Source organism: Panthera onca, chromosome B4 (assembly GCF_046562875.1).
Source record: "Panthera onca isolate mPanOnc1 chromosome B4, mPanOnc1 haplotype 2, whole genome shotgun sequence".
NCBI classification, from domain to species: domain Eukaryota; kingdom Metazoa; phylum Chordata; class Mammalia; order Carnivora; family Felidae; genus Panthera; species Panthera onca.
In genome coordinates this window covers 35412743-35436200 of record NC_138345.1, presented here as the reverse complement: position 1 = coordinate 35436200, position 23458 = coordinate 35412743, and the positions used below count along the sequence as shown (strand labels likewise).

The 23458-nt window shown below is 45.7% G+C and overlaps 1 protein-coding gene across 1 annotated transcript in view; it reads left to right on the top strand.

Annotated features, from left to right (window-relative positions):
- Positions 1–23458, top strand: part of CACNA1C (calcium voltage-gated channel subunit alpha1 C) — a 664490-nt gene that overhangs the window by 36964 nt on the left and 604068 nt on the right. Inside the window, exon 2 of the mRNA XM_081796086.1 lies at positions 21812–22134. Coding sequence (XP_081652212.1) covers positions 21812–22134 — 323 coding nt within the window. The remainder of the gene's footprint in view (positions 1–21811; positions 22135–23458) is intronic.

The following is a 23458-nucleotide window of genomic DNA, read 5'->3' as shown; positions in this document are numbered from 1 at the left end:
GCTTTCAGTTCATTTGGGTATCCAAATATCCAGAAGTGGAATTGCTGGACCATATGGTGCTTCTATTTTTAACTTTTTGAGCAACCTGCATGCTGTTTTTCATAGCAGTTGCACCATTTTACATTGTCGCCAACAGTGCACAAGGATTCCAGTTTCTCCACATCCTTCCCAACACTTATTATTTTGTTTTATTTTTTTTAAATTTTTTGTTTTTAATGTTTATTTTTGAGAGAGTGAGAGACAGAGTGTGAGTGGGGGAGGGGCAGAGAGAGGGAGACACAGAATCCGAAGCAGGCACCAGGCTCTGAGCTGTCAGCACAGAGCCTGATGCAGGGCTTGAACTCAGGGACCATGAGATCATGACCTGAGCTGAAGTTGGAAGCTTAACCAACTGAGCCACCCAGGCACCCCTGTTTTGTTTTATTTTTGACAGTAGCCGTGCTGGGTGTTAGGTGATATCTCATTGTGGTTTTGATTTGCAGTTTTTGATCATTAATTGAGCATCTTTTCAAATACTTATTGGCCATTTGTATATCTTCTTTGGAGAAATATCGGTGCAAGTCCTTTATCCATCTTTGAAAAAGGTATCTATTTATTTATTTATTTATTTATTTATTTATTTATTTATTTATTTATATAGAGTGTACATGAGTGGGGGAAGGCCAGAAAGAGAGGGAGAGAGGATCTCAAGCAGTCTCTGCTCTGTTAGTGTGGAGCCCGATGAGGGGCTCGAACTCACGAACCGTGAGATCATAACCTGAGCTGAAATCAAGAGTTGGGAGCTTAACTGACTAAGCCATCCAGGTGCCCTCTTTACCCATTTTTTTAATCAACTCTGAGACACTTTTGTTTCTGTTCTCCTCATACCATCCGTCCCCTGCCCTAGACATCTGGCACTGGCCTGCTTCTGAGGGCCTGGCAGGCAAGGACTTTGCCCTCTGGAAGTCCCAGATGTACAGCTTACTCATCACCATCAGCCAAATAACCAAGACTGCCTGACTCTGCCCTCTCCCTGCTGCTTTCAGGTTGCCATGGTTTCACTCAGATGCAGTGTTGAGGGTATTAGTTTCCTGTCGCTGTTGTAACAAATTACCACGAACTGAGTGGCTTAAAAAACACAGTTCTGGAGGTCAGAGGTCTACAGTGGGTCTGCAGTGCCGCATTCCTTCTGGAAGCTCTAGGGGAAGAATTAGTTTCCTTGCCTTTTCCAGCTGCTGGAGGCCCCTTCCTCCATCTTCAGAACCAGCTGTGTAGATCTTCTCCTTTCTCCTCCCCTGCCTCTCTCTTCAAAGGACTCTTATGATTATATTGGGCCCACCTGGATAATCCTGGCTAATCTCCCCAACTCAAAATCAGCTTAATCACACCTGCAATACTTTTACTATGTACAGTAATATTTAGTTCCCAAGGATTAGGGCATGGACATCTTGGGGAGGGGATGTTATTCAGGCTACCACAATGGGCCTCTGCCATGTAAAGGGCAGCGGTTAGAGCAGTTTTCATAGGCCAGCTTCTTGTTATGTGCCTGCCAGCCTCAGCCGTGGCTTGGGTTAGTAGAAACAGCATGTAGGAATCTTGAGGCTTGGGCTCAAGTTTTGTGTTGACCTTGACCTGGCGGTGGAACCTAGGGCATGTGGCTTGCTATCTCTGGGCCTGAGTGTCGTTACCTCTGAGAGGAGGTGCTGGGGACAGATGGTGTCTAGGGCACTCCTACTCTGCTGTCAAGGCTGAGCTTGCCCCCCTTTTACACCCAGCTGTCATTTCTCCTTTCATTTCCTCACTTTGCGTTGTCCCATCAGCTTGTGTAAAGACCAAGGCTGTCCTGCAGGGGTAGAAAAGAACAGATGTGTGAGACTTTGTGAAAATGGCTGCTGGGTACCAATTAAAGCATAGCAGAAATGAAGGGCGCAGGGCTCAGCTTTGTTGCCTGCCTCTTTTCTCCAGTCCCCATGTAAAGTATCTTTGGAACAAACCAATGAAATTGGTACATGCCCTGTAAGCCTGATTGGGTCATACATAACTTGCCCAATAATTTCATGCGAGACTTCAATTATCCTTCTTTTCCAATTCAAGCCTGATAAGGTCAAATATTTGTAAGCTGCCAGCCAGATGGAAGCTATGTCTCCCAGAGGCTCAGATGTTGTGTAACCCCATCTGTGTGGTGACTGGTCTGGGCTGTTGCATTCAAGGAAGTGTGAGAGAGTGTTGCCAGCTCTGGATGTGGCATCAAAGGCAAGACATCACTAGGTGTTGTTTGTTCTCTCTGAGATGGGTGGTCCAGCTGTGCTCTGGAGTGGGCTGGGAGAAGTCGCTGGAGAACTGGCATCCTCCGGGGGCTGGGGAAGGAGGGCATAACTCCTTGTGTCTCACACCACTCTTTAGCCTTGCTGACTCAACAGGTAGTGTTGGCTCAAAATAGTTAACCTCTGGTAAGCATGCACTGGTGTTAATGAATCCTATTTATCCTTATAATATTATTCCTGTTTTACTGATAAGCAACCTGAGGATCAAACAGGTTAGGCTAACTTAGCAGAGAGCAGCCAGCTTTTTAGCTGGGGAGAGTTGAGACTCACACTGAGCTATGTCTCATTCAAAAACTCCTCTTCTTTGTACCTTGGCACTTTATAACTCCTGGCCTCGTCCCTTCCCCTGAAACAATTGCCCCCTCAGGAGTGGAATATGGGAGCCATGGGCAGGGGGAGGGAGGGGTGCCTCAGTTAACTGAAGCACTGAGCTACAGTCTAGAGAGGGTGACAGCCCAAAACCACGTACTCTGGCAGAGGTGAACCAAGTGCTGTAGAAATCTAAGCTGCCTGGAGCTAACCTTTGGGCCAGTCTCGCCTTGGCTGCTTTGGTTTCACATCCAAATTTAGTCACAGACTCTGAAAGAGCAAAGTCCCTGGCTGGGCAGATGTTACTGGAGAGTATGTGTGGGTGGGTGTCTGTGTGCCCTTCTGTGCGGGTGAATGTGCAACCCAGGGATGCTGGTGGCTCATTGAGGCAGCGAGCATGGCTCACGTGTCTGCGTCTCCCCACAGTGCCTGCCCCAGTGCAGCGCATGCACCCAGACGTTCTTGACTGCTTACCCTGTGCTGGCACTGTGGGGGCTACAGAGTGGAATGAGATAGGGGCTGTGCTTACAGGGTTATGTCTGTGCAGGGGGAGAAGCCACACACATACTTCATGGAGATACAAAAAAAGTAGTGGCAAAGGCCATGGTGGTGGTGGTCTGTGCCTGCAAGTTACTCACTAGGGACACACACACGTTTGCACATTTGTGCTTCAGGGTGAACATGTGGTCATGAGGGGAACTTGCTCTCCTGGCCTTATTCTTGGCAGGCAGCAGCTGCTGTCCCTTCTCCCATCACTGATGCTTCTACGCAATTGTGTGATCACTGATGATTTGGGGTCAGTGAGTAGTGGCTCTGTAACTCCTTGGTTCAACTGGGAAGTTAGACCAAGCATTTGCTATCCTGAGTGGAGTCCTAAGCCCATAGTTTTATAAAGAAAACTGCCTTTCTTTGTAAAAGGCAAACAGTGATGCTCAGCAAACAGTGTCTGTAGTTGCAGGCTGCCAGGGGACCACCCAGTAGCAAAGCTATGTTTAGTCCATGCGTGTTTTATATTAAAGGGCCCTTTAGTGGAGTACTGAGTGCATAGAGCAGACTGAAGCAAATGCCCCATTTGCCCCAATAACCTTCTCTACCTATATGAAAACTAGGTTACTGATTTTTAGAAAGATGCTTCTGGGTCTAAGTTCCACATCTATGCTCGTATCCTTCGGTAGCTGGTTTCTGTTAGCTCCATTTCACAGATTGGGAAAACCAAATTGAGAAGGCTGCCGAACAAGTCATACATTCAGGGAGAGCTAATGAGCAGGTAACTGTAGTTCCAGCAGCGTTCTGCTCCAAAACTTGAGTGTGACAGAGAGGACCAGGAAGAACAGCTTAGTAAGTCAGCAGATATTTCAGAAGCTGGACAGTGTGCAGTGCAAACACTGTGTATCCTGCTCTCAAGGAATCATGGCAGTCCTAGCCCATGTTTGTTGAGACTCTGGTGGGGGGGGGGTGGCCCTATTTAAGTGGCTGCCCTATTAGGTAGGTGCTTTTCAGCATTATTAGCATTAAAGGAGGGAATTCAGGAGTGGGGGGCATTGAGCATCCACCCAGGAAGCCTGTTTCTTTTGCCAGCATGTTCCTCATGATAAACTCTTCTGCCACCAACATGTGAATTCTAGAATCAATGAGTACCAAAATATATAAATATATATGCATACACACGTGTATATATATGTGTGTATATGTATATGTATATGTATATGTATATGTATATGTATACGTATATGTACATACACACACATATAGGACCTTAGTGATCATCTGGTAAACTCCTTCATTTTACTGATGAGGTAGCTGAAACACAGGGAGATGAATTTGTCCAGAGTCACATGGTTCCTTAGCGGGGGAGGGAAGAAGAGACCCATGTGCCCAGCCCTGGTCCTTGGTCTTCTTGACTCAAGGGGAGCTGATCAGGAAGTGAGATAGGGTGGGGCTGTGTGTGCTTTAGTAGAAGTGTGGAGGGTTGTGAATTGTTGATACTCTGGGCAGGGTCTGTGTTGAGGTGCCCACAGAGGCCTTCGTGGTGCTGAGCCTGATGGCCCTTCTCAGGCCAGGGCCTCTCCATGCCTCTCCTTCATTGCTGCAGGCCCCAGGGATCCAGATTAATAACCACATCAGCAATAAAAGCAATACCAATTAATTCCCACTGTTCACCGAGAACTTTGTATATGACTGCACCGTGCCAAATGCTTGTAAATGTTTTAAAATCCTTGAAACAGTTTAGAGGTACCTGAGTCTCGGAGATATTAAATAAGTTGCACAGGCCCCCAGGGTTGTAAGTGGCTGTACAGAGTATGAACTTGGGTCTCACGTGATTCTTGATCTTTGCTTTTAACTACTAGACTCTGCTGCTTTCTCTTCTAGCCGTCACCATTCACTCAATTCCCTTGTAGCCTGTCCCTGAAACTCAGTATGTATAGATCCCATACTCTTCTTTCTCTCTCCTTCCTTGGTGTCTTCATAGGCCAGCACTAGATTCACTTTGTCTAGAGGTTATAACCCTCCTAATTACTGTGGGGACATAGTTGGGAGAGAGTCACATAAACAGGGTGACAAAGGTATAGAGATTATAGAGTTTTACAGTGTTTTTACAGCCCTGGTTTCTGCTCTGTTGAATCATAACTCCATTCTGAGATGAAGAATGGAGGTCATGTTGACCTCTGCCTCCTACTTTTGGGTTTTTAACAACAGACTTTCCCACCTCTCCCTGTATGTTCCCTTTTGGCCCAGCCTTTTGGTGCTCTGAGGCCTGGGGAAGGATGTGGGCAGCACTAGAGGTGTTCTTGGCCCACACTGGAACCTTGCTCTGAATCTCTGCCACACACAAGGATGATCCTTGTCAGATATTTCTTCAGTCTTCCAAGGAGGAAAAGATGGAGGAGAGAGGCCAGGAAGGGTCAGGTACTACTGGTCTGGAAGGTCCAGAAAAAGCCGTGCAGAAAGAAGGGAAAAGGCAGCTTGGGGCCCAAGAAGGAGAGGAGGGGCTCAGCTGGTTAAGCCTCCGACTCTTGGTTTCAGCTCAGGTCATGATCTCATGGTCTGTGAGTTCAAGCCCTGCATTGGCCTCCGCGCTGACAGTGTGGAGCCTGCTTGGGATTCTCTCTCTCTCTCTCTCTCTCTCTCTCTCTCTCTGCCCCTTCCCTGCTCACTCTCTCTGTTTCTCAAAATAAATAAACTTAAAAAAATTTTTTTAATAAAAAAAACAAAGGAGAGGAAACACATATGTACACACACACATGCACACACAAACACGTGCACACACACACACACACACACACACACACACATGGAGGGAGAGAGCTCAAGGGGTTCCTGGCTGTAAGAGTCTCTGAGGAAAGAGCACGGATTTGAGATGCCAGAGAAATTGGAGGACTTGGGGGTGGCTAAGTCAGTCCTAGCCTGGGTCTCGTTGGATGGGGTCTATGTGTTTCTCTCTGCCTTGGTTTCATCATTAGCAGTGGGAATGACGTCATTTGTCCCCTCACGTAAAACTATCAGATGCTAAGTAGAAATCATATTCCTTCAGCAAACACTTCTTTTTGTACCTGATGTGTGTCAGGCACTGGGCTAGGCACCAGAGCTACAGAGATGAACAAGTCACGACCTGCTCTGGAGATACTCCAGGTGCCCAGAGCAAAGTTTTTGGACAAGACTGAAACCATGGAAATCCAGGGATGATCTAATGTTCTGGTTACCCATCTTTCCCAGCCAAAGATCTGACGCCTGATATTCAGTGGAGCTTGAGAACACTATAGAGGTATTTGGACGTGAGTCTGGTTTCACTCAGTTGTGAAGGCATGTTTGTGTATGTGCATGTGTGATTTATTTGATAATTGGGAACAATTTATGACGAAACTCTTTGCATCCTTTTCTGGGCCTATGTCATGTGCTGAGGGCCCAAGTGGAAACCTATATGGGGAGGCGCATGTGTAGGGGTAGAGACTCGTCCTGCTGCACACCTCCCTCTAGTGTGCATGCACCCTACCCAGCCCTTCCTGAGGATGGCTCAAGTAGCATACATTACAGATGCCTTTGCCTTCCAGCGCTCTGTTCCTGAGAAGGCAGCCCCCCACTTCCTAGATCTCTTTCCTCTTGGAGTGTCCTTTAAGTGCTTCAGGTCCAACACTCCTCCCTCTCTGGTTTTTATAAAAAATTAAATTAAAATTTTAATATTTTTGTATTATGTAAAACTTATATAAAGTTTGCCACCTTAATGTTTTTTTAGTACATAATTTAGTGACATTAAGTACATTCACATCACTGTGCTATTGTCACCACCATCCTTCTCCAGAGCTTTGTCATCTTCCTGATGAAACTCTGTACCCATTAAACGCTAACTCCCCTTGCCCTTCTACCCCCCAGGCCCTGGCAACCACCAGTCCACTTTCTGTCTTTATGGATAAGACTCCTCTAGGGACCTCATAGAAGTGGAATCATACAGTATTTATTTTATGACGGGCTTATTTCACTTAGCATAATGTTTTCAAAGTTCATCCATTTTGTAGCATGTGTCAGAATTTCTTTCCTTTTTAAGACTGAATAATAGTCCATTAAATGTATAAATCACATTTTGTTTAGCCATTCATCCGTTGATGGACACCTGAGCTGTTTCCAACTTTCGGCTGTTGCGAATAACGCTACTGTGAACATTGGCATACAGCATCTGCTTGAGTCCCTGCTTTCAGTTCTTTTGGGTATACACTCAGAAGTGGAATTTCTGGATCGTGTGGTAATTCTGTGTTTGATTTTTTGAGGAACCTCCATGCTGTTTTCCATAGCTGTGGTACCATTTTACATTTCCAGCCAGCAGTACCCAAGGATCATACTTTCTCCATGTCTTTGTCAACATTTGCTATTTTCTAATTAAAAAAAAATTTTTTAATGTTTATTTATTTTTGAGAAGTGGGGGAAGGTCAGAGAGAGAGGGAGAGAGAATCCCAAGTAGGCTCCATGCTGTCAGTATGGAGCCCAATGCAGGGCTCTATCCCACAAATCATGAGATTATGACCTGAGCTGAAATCAGGAGTGGGGTGCTCAATCGGCTGAGCCACCCAGGCGTCCCTTCTCATTTTTTTGATCATGCTATCTTAATGGGGGTGAAGGGCTCTCTCTGGCTTTGAGGACTTCAATGTAAACCATGTTGAACCACCAGGTGTCTTGGGGAAACCCTGGAATAATAAACCAGGAAAGAAACAAGGGCTGGAGGGTCATATTCTCTCTGTTGCCCTTCCTAGCTGAGTAGCCCTTTAGGTTGACCTTGCCCTGTGTGCACAGACAAATTGGAGGCAGCTTCTTAGGATAGCCAAGCATACCTCTTTCAGGCCCTCTCTGGCCGGGAGCCCAGCCAGTGAACACAGGGAGCTGAGAAAGTCAGGCTGACTTTCTCAGCCTGTATCTTTGAGGTCTGTGGGGAGGAGATCCAAGCACTGAGAAACTCTGTAGGAGTTAGACTGCTTAGGGAGGAGAAATGGGGGCTGTGAGATGCCCTGACCAAAGATTTCTATGCCTGAGTGTCTGAGCTAGGATCCTGACCTCTTATGGTGTTTGGCTGAGCCTTCTCCTTCTAAAGAGGAGGAAATTGAGAGCCAAAGAAGGAAAGCGGTTTGTCTGAGTGCACAGGACAAATGGGTGATGAAACTGAGACTGGAATTCAGCTCTCTTGACTTCTGGTCTGTTTCTTCTCTCACCAAACTCAGGAAGGAGTCAAGATGGCTTCATATCTTTTGAAGCTTAATATTAAGCAAGGAACAACAGGCTCAGGGGGACTTGCTTATTTTTTCGTTGCCTTCCACCATCTTGTCTGCCTGCTGTCTGGCAAAGGTTTTGTGGGGATTAATGAGATAAATGGCTTTGACTTTTCTAAGTGAAAGAAGCATTATACTTTATACAAAGCATCATTATTAAATAGCCTATGAGTGTAGAGGAATACACTAATGTGTTTCTTTTGTCCCACCTTAATGAGAATTAGAGACATCAGGAGGAGGACAAATGGGTCATGTATGGGTGTATTATGTTTTTCGTGTGTAAATATGTGCAGTGACCCCTTCCCCACCACAGTGCAATCCCACGGGGTATGGAAGAAGAATTTCAGAGCCTCTCATTAATAGAGGATCCTAGGAAAACGGAGCACTGTTTTCAAGGATCTTTGGATTCCTGTGTTCGGAAGTCTCTGGATGGATTCACTTTTCCACGAATTGATACTATTAATTTGTGTGTGAAATATAGCAGTTTTTGAGAGGTGGTTGCTTAACATGGAGGGGGTGTGCTTTTGGGGAAAATATATATATATATATATATATATATTTTTTTTTAACGGTTTTTATTTATTTTTGGGACAGAGAGAGACAGAGCATGAACGGGGGAGGGGCAGAGAGAGAGGGAGACACAGAATCGGAATCAGGCTCCAGGCTCTGAGCCATCAGCCCAGAGCCTGACGCGGGGCTCGAACTCACGGACCGCGAGATCGTGACCTGGCTGAAGTCGGACGCTTAACCGACTGCGCCACCCAGGCGCCCCATATATTTTTTATAAAATAGCTTTAATGTTTTATTTTACTTCATTGAAAATGAGGTATTCTTTTTTGGTGCCCTGAGGCTTTGCATGTGGGCATCTGTGAAATGATTCTTATTAAGTATCTTTATATGTGGGTAATACATTCATAGACTTAATCTCATTTAGTCTTTATGATTGTCCCATGAGTAATGTATTATTGTCTCTATTTTACAGATGGGTAAACTGAGAAGTGTGCATCACTTGGTACTGGGCAGTGTAGCTGGTGGTGGGAGAGACAGCCACAGGGTCAGGGGCCTGGTTCAATGCTATGGGGTTGTGCTCCGGATGGAGGAAAGCCACTCCCTGCCTCCAGTGTCTGACTCTGTTCCAGCTTCTTTGAAGGGTTTGTGCTGATATGGATGGCACCCCTCAGACCTGGAGCCTGAACACAGGTGTCCTAGCTCTGGGTCCTGGTGTCTTTCTCTGTGTGTACACATACCTGTTCATATCTCATGGAGCCGAGTTGATATTTAATGGAATTGTTACAAATCAAGATAAGAAAAAAGAAAGCATCTTGCCCATATATGTATCTTGGCTAATTTTTAAGTCAACCATTTTACTTTGTCCCGAACCTAGATACTTTTGTTCACGGAGAGCTGTAGCTGAAGACACAGGGTGTAATTATCCTTTGTCCCAGAGCTTAGGTTTGAGGCAGCAGAGGGCTGCACAGAGGTGCGTGCTCAGTTTTCATGGGACTTCTTGTTCTTGTGCAGCTGCAAGCAGAGGCTTGTATTTTCCTGCAGTGCTGGGGACTGGGAGGAAGAGGCTTCAGGCAGGCTAGGAAGGTGGGCGGCCGGTTTGCCAGGTGGGGTCTGTGTGCACAGCCTCCCCTAACCCTGCACCCCACCACCCAGATTGGGTATGTCGACAGCTGGGCCACAATCTGATACTGGTTTGGCTACAGTAATTTTGGAAGTATACTTAAATAATGAAGCTGAAACCATAACTTTTTTCTTTCTGATTACCAAAGAATTATTTACTATACCAAATTTGGAAAATATAATAACTTCAAAAAGAGCTAGTACTTACAAGGTTCTTACTCTCAGCACTATTCTGAGAGTTTTATATTTATTAACTCATTTGATTATCATAACAATGCTGTGTGATAGGCAGTATTATCATTTTTATTTTGCAAAGAAGGAATCTCAGCTACAGAGAGGTGAGGCAATTGTTCCTGCCACACGGCTAGTGACTAGCAGAGCTAGAATATGCATCAGGTCTGCCTAGTTCCTAAGTCTATGGCCCTGAGTTCTAGGCTGAACTGCCTCTCTGCAAATAAATGTGGCTACCTAGAGATAACCACTAGTAGTATTTCTTTCTTTCTCTCCCTTCCTTCCTTCCTTCCTTCCTTCCTTCTTCCTAGAGATAACCACTAGTAGTATTTCTTTCTCTTCCTTCCTTCCTCCCTCCCTCCCTCCCTCCCTCCCTCCCTTCCTTCCTTCCTTCCTTCCTTCCATGCTTCCTTTCATTTTTGTAAATCTTTATTCTAACTATTTACAGGACAAAATCTAGATAGACACATAAGTAGGGGAGTTTCTAAGATATACATTTTTAAATTGTTGGACTTTTTCTATTTTTCAACAATAAGTGTATATTCCTTTCAAGTTTAGTAAAAAAAATAGAGATCTTAAATCATTTTTGTCATGCTCATGATCTAGAAAGGTGACTTTTAAAAAAATTATAGCTGAGGGGCGCCTGGGTGGCTCAGTCAGTTAAGCATCCGACTTTGGCTCAGGTCATGATCTCACGGTTCGTGAGTTCGAGCCCCGCGTCCAGCTCTGTGCTGACAGCTCAGAGCCTGGAGCCTGCTTCAGATTCTGTGTCTCCTTCTCTCTCTGCCCCTCCCCTGCTCATGCTCTGCCTCTCTGTCTCTCTCAAAAATAAATAAACATTAAAAAAATTATAGTTGAACCTCTAGGAATATTTCTATGTGTTTTCTTCTAGTCTTTCTTCTATGAAAAAAAGTCTTTTTAAAAAATTGGGCCCATACATTTTTGGGCACTGTTTCTGTTGCTTAATATCATGGAAATTTTTTCTATATTATTTTTCAAAACATAATTTTTATGGCTTCTAAAATTGTATCATGTGGATGTGGGATCAATTTATGTAACCAGTCCCCCTGTGTTGGGCTTATAGGTGATTTTCAGTTTGATGTTGGTATAATTTACACTGTGGTGAATACCCGGATACGTTGCTTTGCTGGAGTCTCTGATTAGTCCTTTAGGACAGCTTCTGAGAATGGTAGTCAAATGATTGAATTCCTTAAAGACTCTCATTAGGAGTGCTGTGTTGCTTTCCCTACAGGGTTGATCAGCCCATGCTTCCTGCTGGTGAAGTGAAAGAGGCATGGGTAGGGTTCTGGAGTTCAGCTTCCTCTGCTCCCCTCAGGGCTGAAGAGGCTCCAGACATACTGAGACCTCTCCCGCAAAACAGAACCTCCCATGGGGTGTCTGAGTCTATGAGTTCTGAGCCTCAGCAAGGCCGCGCCCCTGTTGCAGGGACCATATGCCATTCACTGTGGCAGTGTGGCTGGGCATTCATAGGCATGGATGGAGTCAGAGGAATTACTGCTGGTTCCTAAAGGTGCCTTGACCAGTTCAGTGGGTGAAGTACGTGGGCAGATGAGTATCAGCCAAGTGAGTCTTCCTGTCACCCCATCCTCCCAGGTGGTGAGAAGGAAGGAGGTCAAGGCCACTGAGTACACTAACAAGTGTCCTCTCAAGATAGCACTGCCTCATCTGTTGTAGTTCTGGTGACTGGGAGAGGTGTAGTCACTCTGTGTCTCTGTTTTCCTACCAATCAAATGGGGCCAAAGCAGCAAAACCCTCTATAAATTGGGGCCAGAAGTTGAAGTAATTAAAAATGTCATGGGAAGAAACTGTCATGGGACAATTACACTTTGAGATATTCCCTCTTTCATTCAACACATTTTGACGGAACGCACATCATGCTCCAGGCTGTTCTGGACTCTGGGGAACACAGTAGTGAACAAAACAGACAAAGGTGCCTGTCTCTTGGGGCTTCCCTTCTGATGGGGGATAAGAAATAAATATCCACCTAATATATGAAATAAACACATGAATAAACACACATATGACATGCTAATCTAAAACAATCGAATAACATCATCTCTGTAAACTTCCACATAGAAATAAAAATTTTGCAAAAGAACTCCCATGTAGGAGATGTGTTTTGAGGACCTAGTAGGTGACAACCACCCTGCCAGGGTTTCTGAGGCCACAAAGCTGGTTCCTGTGCTCAAGGAGCTTATGATTCCCTGGAAGAATACGAGCAGAGCACCCATATAAGAGTGTAACCACTCTCAGCCGTTCATTAGCTGTAGCCAAGGAGACCGTGAGCCGGTGTTTGGTCTTTTCATTGTTGTGGCCAGCTGTCCCCAGACATCTACAAACAGAGGGAAAGTTTTTCTGGTTTTCTAGCTGGTATCTGACCTCACTCAGGGCCAGATCTATTTTTTTCACTACAATGGCTACTTTGCATTGTACTCTGCATTTGCTACTCTGAAAAAGCTGAAATGGCTGACTTGATAAATTTGAATTGAACCTCAACTAGGTCCTGTAATTTAGGTTTGCCATCACCAGGTGGTGATAGGCACCTTAGTTCAAATAGCAAGAGGTTGAGATTTCCCTCCTCTCCCTGCTTGGAAAAAAGTGGAAGAAATGTTTTATTACTATCACAATTTATTATCTTTGGTTGGAGAGTGTGGTTTAGGGTGTGTATCTGTCAGTTGTTTTCTGCTGTTTTTCTTCGCCTGCTCTCTGATGTCAGTATGACCTTGAGTAATGCTAGGGAAATGGCTTTATGATTAATGTCCTCTAGCCGAGGTAATGTTGGCAGACCTCCTCTGTAGATGGAGGCTAGTTTGCTTCCATGGGAGTCGGTCCTAGAATTCCTTTTCCTGTCTTTCTCTCCTTTTGACTAGCTGCCCTCTGAAGAACCAAGAAAAGATTTAGTTTGCTGGATCACTAGAAGGTGTGGTAGCTTTACCACTCTTCCAGTTGTCTTGGGTTCCTGAAATGCTCCAGGTTCTTTGCCTTTTCCCTGGTCATTAGAGAGGAGTGGGATGTAGAATAGGCAAGTGATGCTTTTATTTAAGGCAGTATCTGATTGAATTAGGCGAGGAGATGGCCACAGATGTCCTTGGGTGCCTGTCTTTGTTTTGGAGCAGGTTTGACTACTGTGATGGTGGGGCTGTTCTGAGCATCCCCATCTCTCATGAGCTGTGTTTGTAGAAGGGTAAGGAAAGAGTGTAAGAGAATGCTATTGAAAATAGTGTGGAAATGGCTCAGGTGAGAGATACAGGTAGCAGCTGTGACACACTTAGAAGATCCTTTGGGTGCTCGGTCTGAGGAGATGTTTCCACTTCAGCTGGGATGTCCTGGGGCTCTCTTAGGACCTACCTAGGTTGGCAGGGGCGGGGGGTGAATGTCAGTTTCCCCATATGCCCATTGGGATAATTAGTTTTTCATTCACTTGACAAGAGTGTTAGCCACTGAAGAATGACTTTTTGTTTTTGATGTTGTTTGTTGGGTCTCAGACTGTCTTAGGCTTTGAAAACATGTCTTTTTGCATAGGGTGATTATTTCCTGATCAGAAAATCCACCCACCTATCAGCATCTGAATCAGTTCTTGATTGCTTTTTAAAAAAGTTTCTTCACAGGAACCCTCTTGCACTGTTGGTGGGAATGCAAATTGGTGCAGCCGCTCTGGAAAGCAGTGTGGAGGTTCCTCAGAAAATTAAAAATAGACCTACCCTATGACCCAGCAATAGCACTGCTAGGAATTTATCCAAGGGATACAGGAGTACTGATGCATAGGGGCACTTGTACCCCAATGTTTATAGCGGCACTCTCAACAATAGCCAAATTATGGAAAGAGCCTAAATGTCCATCAACTGATGAATGGATAAAGAAATTGTGGTTTATATACACAATGGAATACTACGTGGCAATGAGAAAAAATGAAATATGGCCTTTTGTAGCAACATGGATGGAACTGGAGAGTGTGATGCTAAGTGAAATAAGCCATACAGAGAAAGACAGATACCATATGGTTTCACTCTTATGTGGATCCTGAGAAACATAACAGAAACCCATGGGGGAGGGGAAGGAAAAAAAAAAAAAAAGAGGTTAGAGTGGGAGAGAGCCAAAGCATAAGAGACTGTTAAAAACTGAGAACAAACTGAGGGTTGATGGGGGGGTGGGAGGGAGGGCAGGGTGGGTGATGGGTATTGAGGAGGGCACCTTTTGGGATGAGCACTGGGTGTTGTATGGAAACCAATTTGACAGTAAATTTCATATATTAAAAAATAAAAAAAATAAAAAATAAAAAAAAAAAATAAAAAAAAAAATAAAAAAGTTTCTTCACAAATTTTACTCTTTCCATTATGACTTCCTTTTAATATAGACCTGTGCTGTCCAATATGGTAGCCACTAGCCATGTGTGGCTATTTAAATGTAAACTAATTGAAATTAAATAAAATTTAAAGTGTAGTTCTGTAGTTGCACTTGCTACATTTCAAGTGCTTAATAGTCAGCAATGACTGGCGGCTACCATATTGAACATCTCAGAGTTAACAGAACATTTTCATCATTGTAGATGTTCTATTAGACAGCGAGACTGTAGACTGTATGTCTCAGTCAGGGGTCAGACCTACAACAGACACTGCTGTAGCCATTTTCAGAGGAAACATACTTAATACAGGAATTTAAGGGAATTTAATTGGAAGGGTTAGGAGAGCAGGCTGTAGGTCGGGCCTCTAGGAATGACTCCCAGGACGACACTGCAGAACTGGCTCACCAAAAGGACTGGGGCTCTGGTATAATTAGGAAGATGAGGAATCTGGAAACCATTGTGCCAAGAGCTGGCTCCAGGATCACACCATCTTATCCATGTTCCAGGTATCAAAAAACCATTGCCATAGCCTTGCCGGCCCTATAGCAGTGAAATAGATGCTCTCCCCAACAGACTTAGTTTCAGTTCACTTCTTGAGTTGGCCAAACCCCATAGTCACATCAGGAAGTCCAGCTATAGGGGATATTGGAAATTATAGTTGTTAGCTCTTTTGCCTCTACAGGACAGGAAGGCACAAGTACAGGGAGGTTGCAAGAGCCGCTGAGTTTAGTCAATCCACCAGTCTACCCCATCTGCTGAATGGGGCTGAGCCAGAGCTGACCCTTCTTTGCCTGAGCACCCCTGGGCTTAAGATGGACAGGTCATCGGGTATCTTCTAAGACCAGGGGACAGTATCTTCCCTTTTGAGTTTCCCAGCTATCTCTGTAATGTTCTAGCTAGAGAAGATTAATGGCCTCCTGCTTTCTAGTTATTTGGCCTTTAATGGGCAGAGAAAGCACGGTTTCTGTTTCAGGTTGGCTGCTACACTCTTAAAGAGAATGTTGGTGCCTGGTCACTACAGTGAGATGACAGACAGCAAGAGCTAAATGGGCTTCTGCGAAGATCTCGGGTGACACCCTGGCCTGAGAGAAAGCATTTCCTTTGCACAGTAGAGATTGCTAAACGAGAGGATGGTTAGGCCTTTAGGAGGAAATGCATTTCCAGTTCTCTCTCTGCCAAGTGTCAACTGCTACTTCTTGCTCTCCATAAATCAATCTGGGTTGTGGTTGTGTGTTTAGAGTCTGGTCATTAGTGGTGACCTCCTTGGTGCATGGATGAAGGTGCTCGGGCTAAGAAGGAGGTCATGCTGTCAAAGCACATCTGCAGCACTGTACTTTTTTCCACACACATGGCTAACTGGGAATCTCTTTATGGTGCCGGGGGTTTGGTCATCTTTGTTCAAAGGTGTATGGAGGCAGGGGGATGGGGAGTGCTACTTATTTACATTGGAGGATTGGGGTTGAGGGCTTTGAGAAAGAATTATTTAAGCCCAAACCTGAAGCGTGAGAAGGAATTACCAAGCCAAGAGCAGAGGGAATAATGTTCTAAGTATGTGCAAAGGTACTGTGGCATATAAGAAGCGAGTGTTTGTGAGGAGTGAAATGAGGCCAGTATGTCAGGACTGCATTGGACCAGGCTGAGAGAGGAATGAGATGAGAGAAGTGGCCAGGGCCAGCCTATGTGGGCTTCATAAGTCATGGCAAAGAGTCCAGATTTTGAAGAGATTTATGTAGAAGAATGACAGGAACCTGATTTATGATGTATATTTTTAAAAGGTCACTCTGGCTGCTGCATGGAACTTGGATTGGGGACAGGCAGGAAAGGAGAGAGAAATGTCAGGGGGCTACTGCAGCATTCTGGGCAAGAAATGGATGGAGGTCTGGACGAGGGGGGTGGCGTGGGAGATGGAAGTCATTGCTCACAAACTCTTCCTTCAGAAATCTCCCCTATAATCACATCCAAGAAGTTAAGTGGGAGAGCCTGAATAAGCCCATGCTTTAGGGCGTAGGTGGGTTGATTCCAGCAATTTCTAATGCTTACCTGTTATCTGCCTTCATCTGTATCATGACCTCATCATAGTGTAGTTGTTAGCAAATAGATATTAAGCATCTTTTGCAGTAAGGCCTGGGATCAGGTGCTTGGATGGAGATTGATTCAAGGAAAAAAAAAATCAACTTTTTCATCGCTGAGCACCTTCCAGGTCCCCAGCTCCATGCCTCACTCATGGGGGTACCAAGGAAGCATAAGCCACTGCGTCCTGACTTTTTTTTATCTTTACTTGAACCTTGCAGAGCAGAATGACATATGGCTGACCAGTCTGTGCAGGGGTCTTGCCCTGGTTCTAGTCCCTTGGAGAAGCAGCAGCTCTGTGTGCAGAGGAGGGAGCTACTGTCTGAAGTCAGGGGATCTGGGCCATTTGACAAATGGGAATCATTTTCTTATATGTGAGGGGCAGGTGGCTGTTGTGGGCACCCACCTGTTTGTATGTGGCCTGATCTGCTCTCGGGCTCATTCAGGGATGAGCACATCAGTACAAATAGTTTAGTAAGGCAGGAGCCAGAGCAGACTTAAACGGTGGCATCTTTTCAGCTGGCAGCCAGGAGACAGAGCTTTGAATCAGCTTTATAATTTGAAAATTGGTCTCTTTGCATTCGGTGGTTATTTTGTGCTAACAAAAGCCATCAGGGACACAATGCTGCTTGCCCTTCCTCCATGGCACTGCTCTGGGTTCAAAAATGTGGAGCCTAAGATGGTGTTCTTGGATAGTTGTGCCCCCTTATTGAGTGGGACCTGGAGATGCTAATAGAGCCTTGGGCCTGGGGAGGGAATCATCCCAGTGGATGGGGGAAAATTGCTTAGAGGAGAGGAGGCTAGGCTGGACTTTGGAGCACAGCCCTTGTGGAGACTAGCCTTGTGGGGCCTTACCTGTCTCACCTGTGCGTGGCTCTGTGTTTACTGTGGCAGTGCCTTAGTCATGTCACATGGCTGTAACAATGCTCAGAGCTTCCAGGACCAAAATAATGAAGGCTGGTTTTTTGTTGTTGTTGTTGTTGTTGTTGTTGTTGTTGTTTTGTTCTTTGGCTAGGGAGAGGTTGACATTCCATTTTTCCCTATGGACTTATTTGTATGTGCTTTCTCCAGATGGTGTGCTCCAGAGAGGTCCTTGTGCTCTGGGAATATAAATAAGGTCACCCATGGTGCAGGGTGGCTCAGAAGTCAGCTTGCCAAGACATGGCTTTCAAAACCACGTATTGGCTCTGTGGAGCCACAGTCATCTTGCTCTCAATGTCAACAGCTCAGGGTGCATAGGACGTAACCCTTCCCGGCACCCCCCCCCTCAACCCCACAGCCTTTCTGAGGCAATGGATGTGTTCTCATGCTGGTGCTTCCTGCCTTCTTCCCAGGATTGCTTGGCTTTTCGAACTGGCAAGTGGTAGGAGAGAGGAGGATTAAGACAGTGCTTAGGAGACAGTATGAAGATTAGAGTTTGAAGACAGTGATCTGCGGGAAGGTGTGAGGTGCTGAGGGCTTGTGAGAAGAGAATTGGAGTCTGGAGAGGCTGACAGTGGTGGAGACATGGCTGCTTTTATGCATGTGAGGGAGAAGTTAGTCGAGGAACTAAAATAGAGTCCATTAAGTGTTGTCAATGCCAAGCAGAGAGTCTAGTAAGGAAAAATTATATACCACAGATGGAATGGATAACATTAGAATTCCAACCCTGGTGGACCCAGTAAGAAATGAAATCAGGCCACTGTTTACTGGTCATTCCAACACAGTTGATAGAAAAAGGGACACCTTCCCCTTGCATTCATCCCAGAGGCACCCCAAGGGTTACTGAAGGGGCTAATCACATAGTGGAATCCTTCCTGTGAAGATCATACCAAACATAAAGGATGTTCTTAGGTCAGAAATGCAGCCCCTTCGGGTCCTCTGGGTGGCTCAGTTGGTTGAGTGCCCGACTCTTGATTTTGGCTCAGGTCATGATCTCGTGGTTCGTGCATTTGACCTCGCATCGGGCTCCGTGCTGACAGTGTGGAGCCTGCTTGGGATTCTGTCTTCCTCTCTCTCTCTGCCCCTCCCCTGCTCACTCTCTATTTCTCTCTTTCAAAATAAACAAACTAGTTAACTAACATTAAAAACAAACAAAAAAGAAATGCAGCCCCTTCACCATCAAGGCCCACAAACCCAGTAGGAGATGTGTGCTCTGCTCGTGGCCATGGTGGTGGGCACACACGTGTATATGCCTGTGGGGTACATGTGTGAATTCTGAGGAGGCGGAGTATAGTCTAGCAGTTAACTATGAGTGCTGTGCATGCTGCTGAAATCTCTCATTGTCTCACTTTGTGACCTTTAATGAGTCACACGCTCCTTTGTTTTCTTATGTGTTAAATGGAGATACGAATGCTTCCAGCTCTCATGCTTCGGGTGCCCTTATTAATTCAAATCCTCTCTTCTAGTTTTTTCCTCTGGGGTATTATAAGAAAGTGAAGGCCCAGCCTTATTGGGGGCCTTCCTTGCTTTATGCCTATGATCCACACAGTGAGTGTGGGGAGGGCAATGGCAAGGTACGTGAGAGAGAAGACTTCTCATAGGAAGTATTGGGTTCTCCATGATCCTGACATTCCAGTTAAAATACTTTACCCCTGGGGGTGCAGCAGCTGCCCAGAGCAGCTGGAGCAGAGGAAAAGAGGAAGGTGAACGGAATATATGGGGAGGCAGGAGTCAGTGTCATGTTGAGAATATAGCCATGAATTGAGTATAGCAAAGAGGCAATTTTCCAGGCCCTGGGGACTGGGGGTGGGGCTCTAATGCTACAGCGACCAGATGGCAATAGTGCAGGAGACAACTGTCGGGACAAGAAGGCTGTAGACCAGCTGGTACTAAAGAAGAACTGATGTGCTCATCTTGGTATCATAACAGGGGTGGTAAATTCGTGGCATCTGTGATACCATTTCCTACCCTTTGTGCCCATGGCAGACATCACTAATCTATCACAATATATTTTTCTTTGTAGTCAGAGAAGACTCTGAATCCTTTAGGTACAACCTTTTGGGCAGTCAAGTCAATCAGTTGGCATAAGAGTGAAAACTTATTTACTGTCTGTCACTGGTGTGATGATGGAAAGGACATAGATTTTGGAATTTAGCAGAAATGACAGTCCAGACAGGTACAAGCTTTGTTGTATTGAGCAGGCATATTGGTCAGGTCTTTTTTGGTTGCAAAGGATAGAAACTCAATTTGAGTTAGCCCTGAGTTACTCAAGTAATATATAACCCAAAGGCTCAGGGTAAGGCTAATGTCAGACATGGCTAGATGCAGGAGACCGATGAGGTTGCTAGAGTCTGTCTCTAGGACAGAGTATGTCTGCATTCTGTCTGGCTAAAATGGGTCATTGCTTATCCCCTGTGGGGAGACAGGGCTGGTGGTGGTGGTGATAGGGTCTAGATAGCAGGTCACAGTGGGAACAAAAGTTATATTGAGGGTCAAACACAGAAGGCTCAATACAAGATAAGAGTAAGGAGAGGTGCTAAGTGTTCATCTGAATACTAGTGAGTTGTGGCGAGGAGAGGGAAGGGGCTCCACAAGGCAGTTTGTTTTGGGCCCAGCAGTTTCCCTGGAAGAGCCTTGTGTATACTGAACAGAGAAGAGGGTCATTGTGAGGAGGTTTGGAGGTGACATGCATATGCAACTGCTTTGCTTGCTCCAGCTACAGTCGCTGATGGCAACTGATGTGGCATCCAGATGCCAGGCTCACTGCCCCACACTGCCACCCCATTCTCTGCTGCTACTCTTGATACTGTGGCACCCAACCAGGTGACAAGTCTCCAGGTCACGCATCTGTCCTGGGGCATTCAGGTCTGGGCCCAGGCTGAGCTGATCCTGGGTGAACCTTGTAGGATTCTAGGGTGAGGAATCCAGCTGATCAGACTGCAGAGTGCCCAGAAAGTAAGCATTGTGTCTTGGCGGCAGTCTCGAAGGCTCTAGGTGCCTTTAAACCAGAGAAGTGCAGATGCCTGTGTTCTGGATTTCACTGGTTTCTACCCACGTTTCCTTCCTGACAGTGTCCCTCTACCCCACCCTGTCAATCCTTGTCATACAGAGCTCCGTTTCCCAGATATCAAATGCTATATAATGAATCACCCCAAAACAAAGTGGCTGATAGCAGCAAACACCTTGCTGTCTCCCACAGTTTCTGTGGGTCAGGAATTTCTTGGGTCTCTCATGGGATTGCAGTCAGATGGTGACTGGAGCATCTGGGGGCTGGCTGGGAGTCTCTCTCTTTGCATGTGGTCTCTCCATGTAAGCTAGTTTGGGCTTCCTTACCACATGGAAGCCACAGGGCTTACACTGCATATTTTGGACCTAGTTTTAGAAGTGATGTACTGTCATTCTGCTGTACTTTATTGGTCAAAACAGTCACCCGAGACAAATCCCATTTCAGAAGGAAAGGACATAGGTCCTCTTTCTTAATGGGAGGGATGTCAAAGATTTGCTGACATAATTTAAAACCACTACAGGCCCCTACCCCCTCGTATCCAACCAACACTCATTGCCTAGATAGGTTTAAGGTACCAGGATATAATCTTACTTTGGTCCAGTGCCTTTCTTTTATTATACTATTTTTATTTTTGGAAATTGGGTAGAGACCTGAGTGAATTACACTCTTCAGTTCATTGTACGTTTGCCATCATTGCTTCATGCAATGACTCTCATTCATTCACTCATCCATCCATTCTTCCTTTGTATCCTCATATCCTACTTTCCTTTTTTACTCTTAACTTTCCTTAAACAAGCATTCTGTTATATTTATGAATATCCTTTATTTGCATGTGTTCTTATAAATATGTGTTTTAATAGACATATCTTGCACATGTACTGTTTTCTGTGTCCTCCTTTTCTCCCTTGCCCGGTGCTCCTGGGTGCATACACATATCATACATGCATGCTGTAATGCATACATCTTATGTTTTGTCGCCTAAAATGAATCAGTGAAACTAGAGAGGAGGAGTGACATGTCCAGGGTCACACAGATGAATTGCAACCAGAATAGTTTTCCTGACTCTTTTTTTCTCAGCATCACACATTAATGTTTTCATGCGTCATCTCCCAGTTTCTTGCAATCATTTGAAATAAGATTTTTTAAAAAATCGCAAGTCTGGGTTCCTTTTCCTAGCTCTCCTGTTTTCTCCCTAGTAACTGCCATCCTCTGTCCTCTCCTCCTGCAGGTTCCAACTATGGGAGCCCGCGCGCAGCTCACGCCAACATGAATGCCAATGCGGCTGCGGGGCTCGCCCCCGAGCACATCCCAACGCCCGGGGCAGCCTTGTCCTGGCAGGCAGCCATCGACGCGGCCCGGCAGGCTAAGCTGATGGGCAGCGCTGGCAATGCAACCATCTCCACCATCAGCTCCACACAGCGGAAGCGGCAGCAATATGGGAAACCCAAGAAGCAGGGCAGCACGACCGCCACACGCCCGCCCCGCGCCCTGCTCTGCCTGACTCTGAAGAACCCCATCAGGAGGGCGTGCATCAGCATCGTCGAATGGAAATATCCTTTGTGCTCTGGGTTGGGCAGGGGGCCCCTGGGAGCCCTGGCGGGGCGAGCCCCACAAATGCCACCAGGTAGTGAGCTGTGTTGGCTGAGCTGAGCCTACAAAGTGGCTCTTAGACCTACTGCTTCTTCATCACTGGGGTGCTGTTTGAATGCAGAATTTTAGGCCCTGCCCTAGACTTGATGAATCAGGATGTCTGGGGACAGGGCCCAGGAATCTGCTGGAATAACAAGCAGGGTATCTTTTTCATATATTTTTTCATACGATAAGCAACATTTGAGAAAATGATCCTAAGAGGTTATGAAATATCATCTCACCCAGCTGAGCCTTTCCAGGTGTGTTGGGTTAATAGTGGTTACATGCTGCTACTCCATAGCCTTCTTTACCTCCCTTGTTATGGCACTGGCGTAGTTTGATGACCTCCCCTCTCTCTAGTGTGAAAGAGCCCAAGAGGTGCAAGACGGTAGTGGTCAGTGACCCTGGTTCTTGGTTCAAGGCCTAGGAACAGTGGTTCTCAAACTTGGCTGCACATTAGCATCACCTGGAATATTGTAACAAAATACAGGTGCCTGAGCCCCACTCAGGCATAATTCTAAAACTCTCCACATCATTCTGATGTGTAGCCAAAGTGGAGAATGCTGGCCTGGAGGTTTCAACACAGATCCACTTTGTATGTATAGAGCCCAGTGAGTGGGTCCTTCAGAGAAAATGACTTTGAAGGGCCAGACTCTCACTGTGGAATTATAGGCCCCTTAATGTCCTGGGAATTGTGGGTTGGTGGAGATTGATAGGAGCTTCAAGATCAGTAGGGCCACCTCTGACTTTCCCCAGTGATGACATTGAACTCCATATGGTCATATGGTCAGTGACAGACAGGACTAGACCTCTGGCACTTAGTTTTGGGCATTTCCATAATAAGAGTTCATGCAGGCAGGGCTACCATGTCTTCCGGGGCTCAGGATGGGAGTGTTTGGTGTTATTCATGACTTTCCATAGAAGGATTTAAAAATCTTGGGTAGTGGTTGAAAGGCAAAAGAAGATGGCTCCGGAGAGAAGATCTTCTGCTTAGCAATAAATGTCAGTTCTATAAATGTTTGAGCCCCTCCACTCAAAAATAACTTTATGAGAATGCAGTGCAAGCTGGCCGTCTGTCCTGAGTGGCCAAGCATGCTTCCAGTTCCCAGATGACTGGGTGAGAGGCTCGGCTCTGCACAACCTCCTTATGCTGCTGTCATAACTGCTCAATCAGAACCACAGAGTGGGAAACGTGGGGGCCGTGCGGGTCAGGCTCCCCCAAAGGGGAGGGCACTGAGGCCTGGAG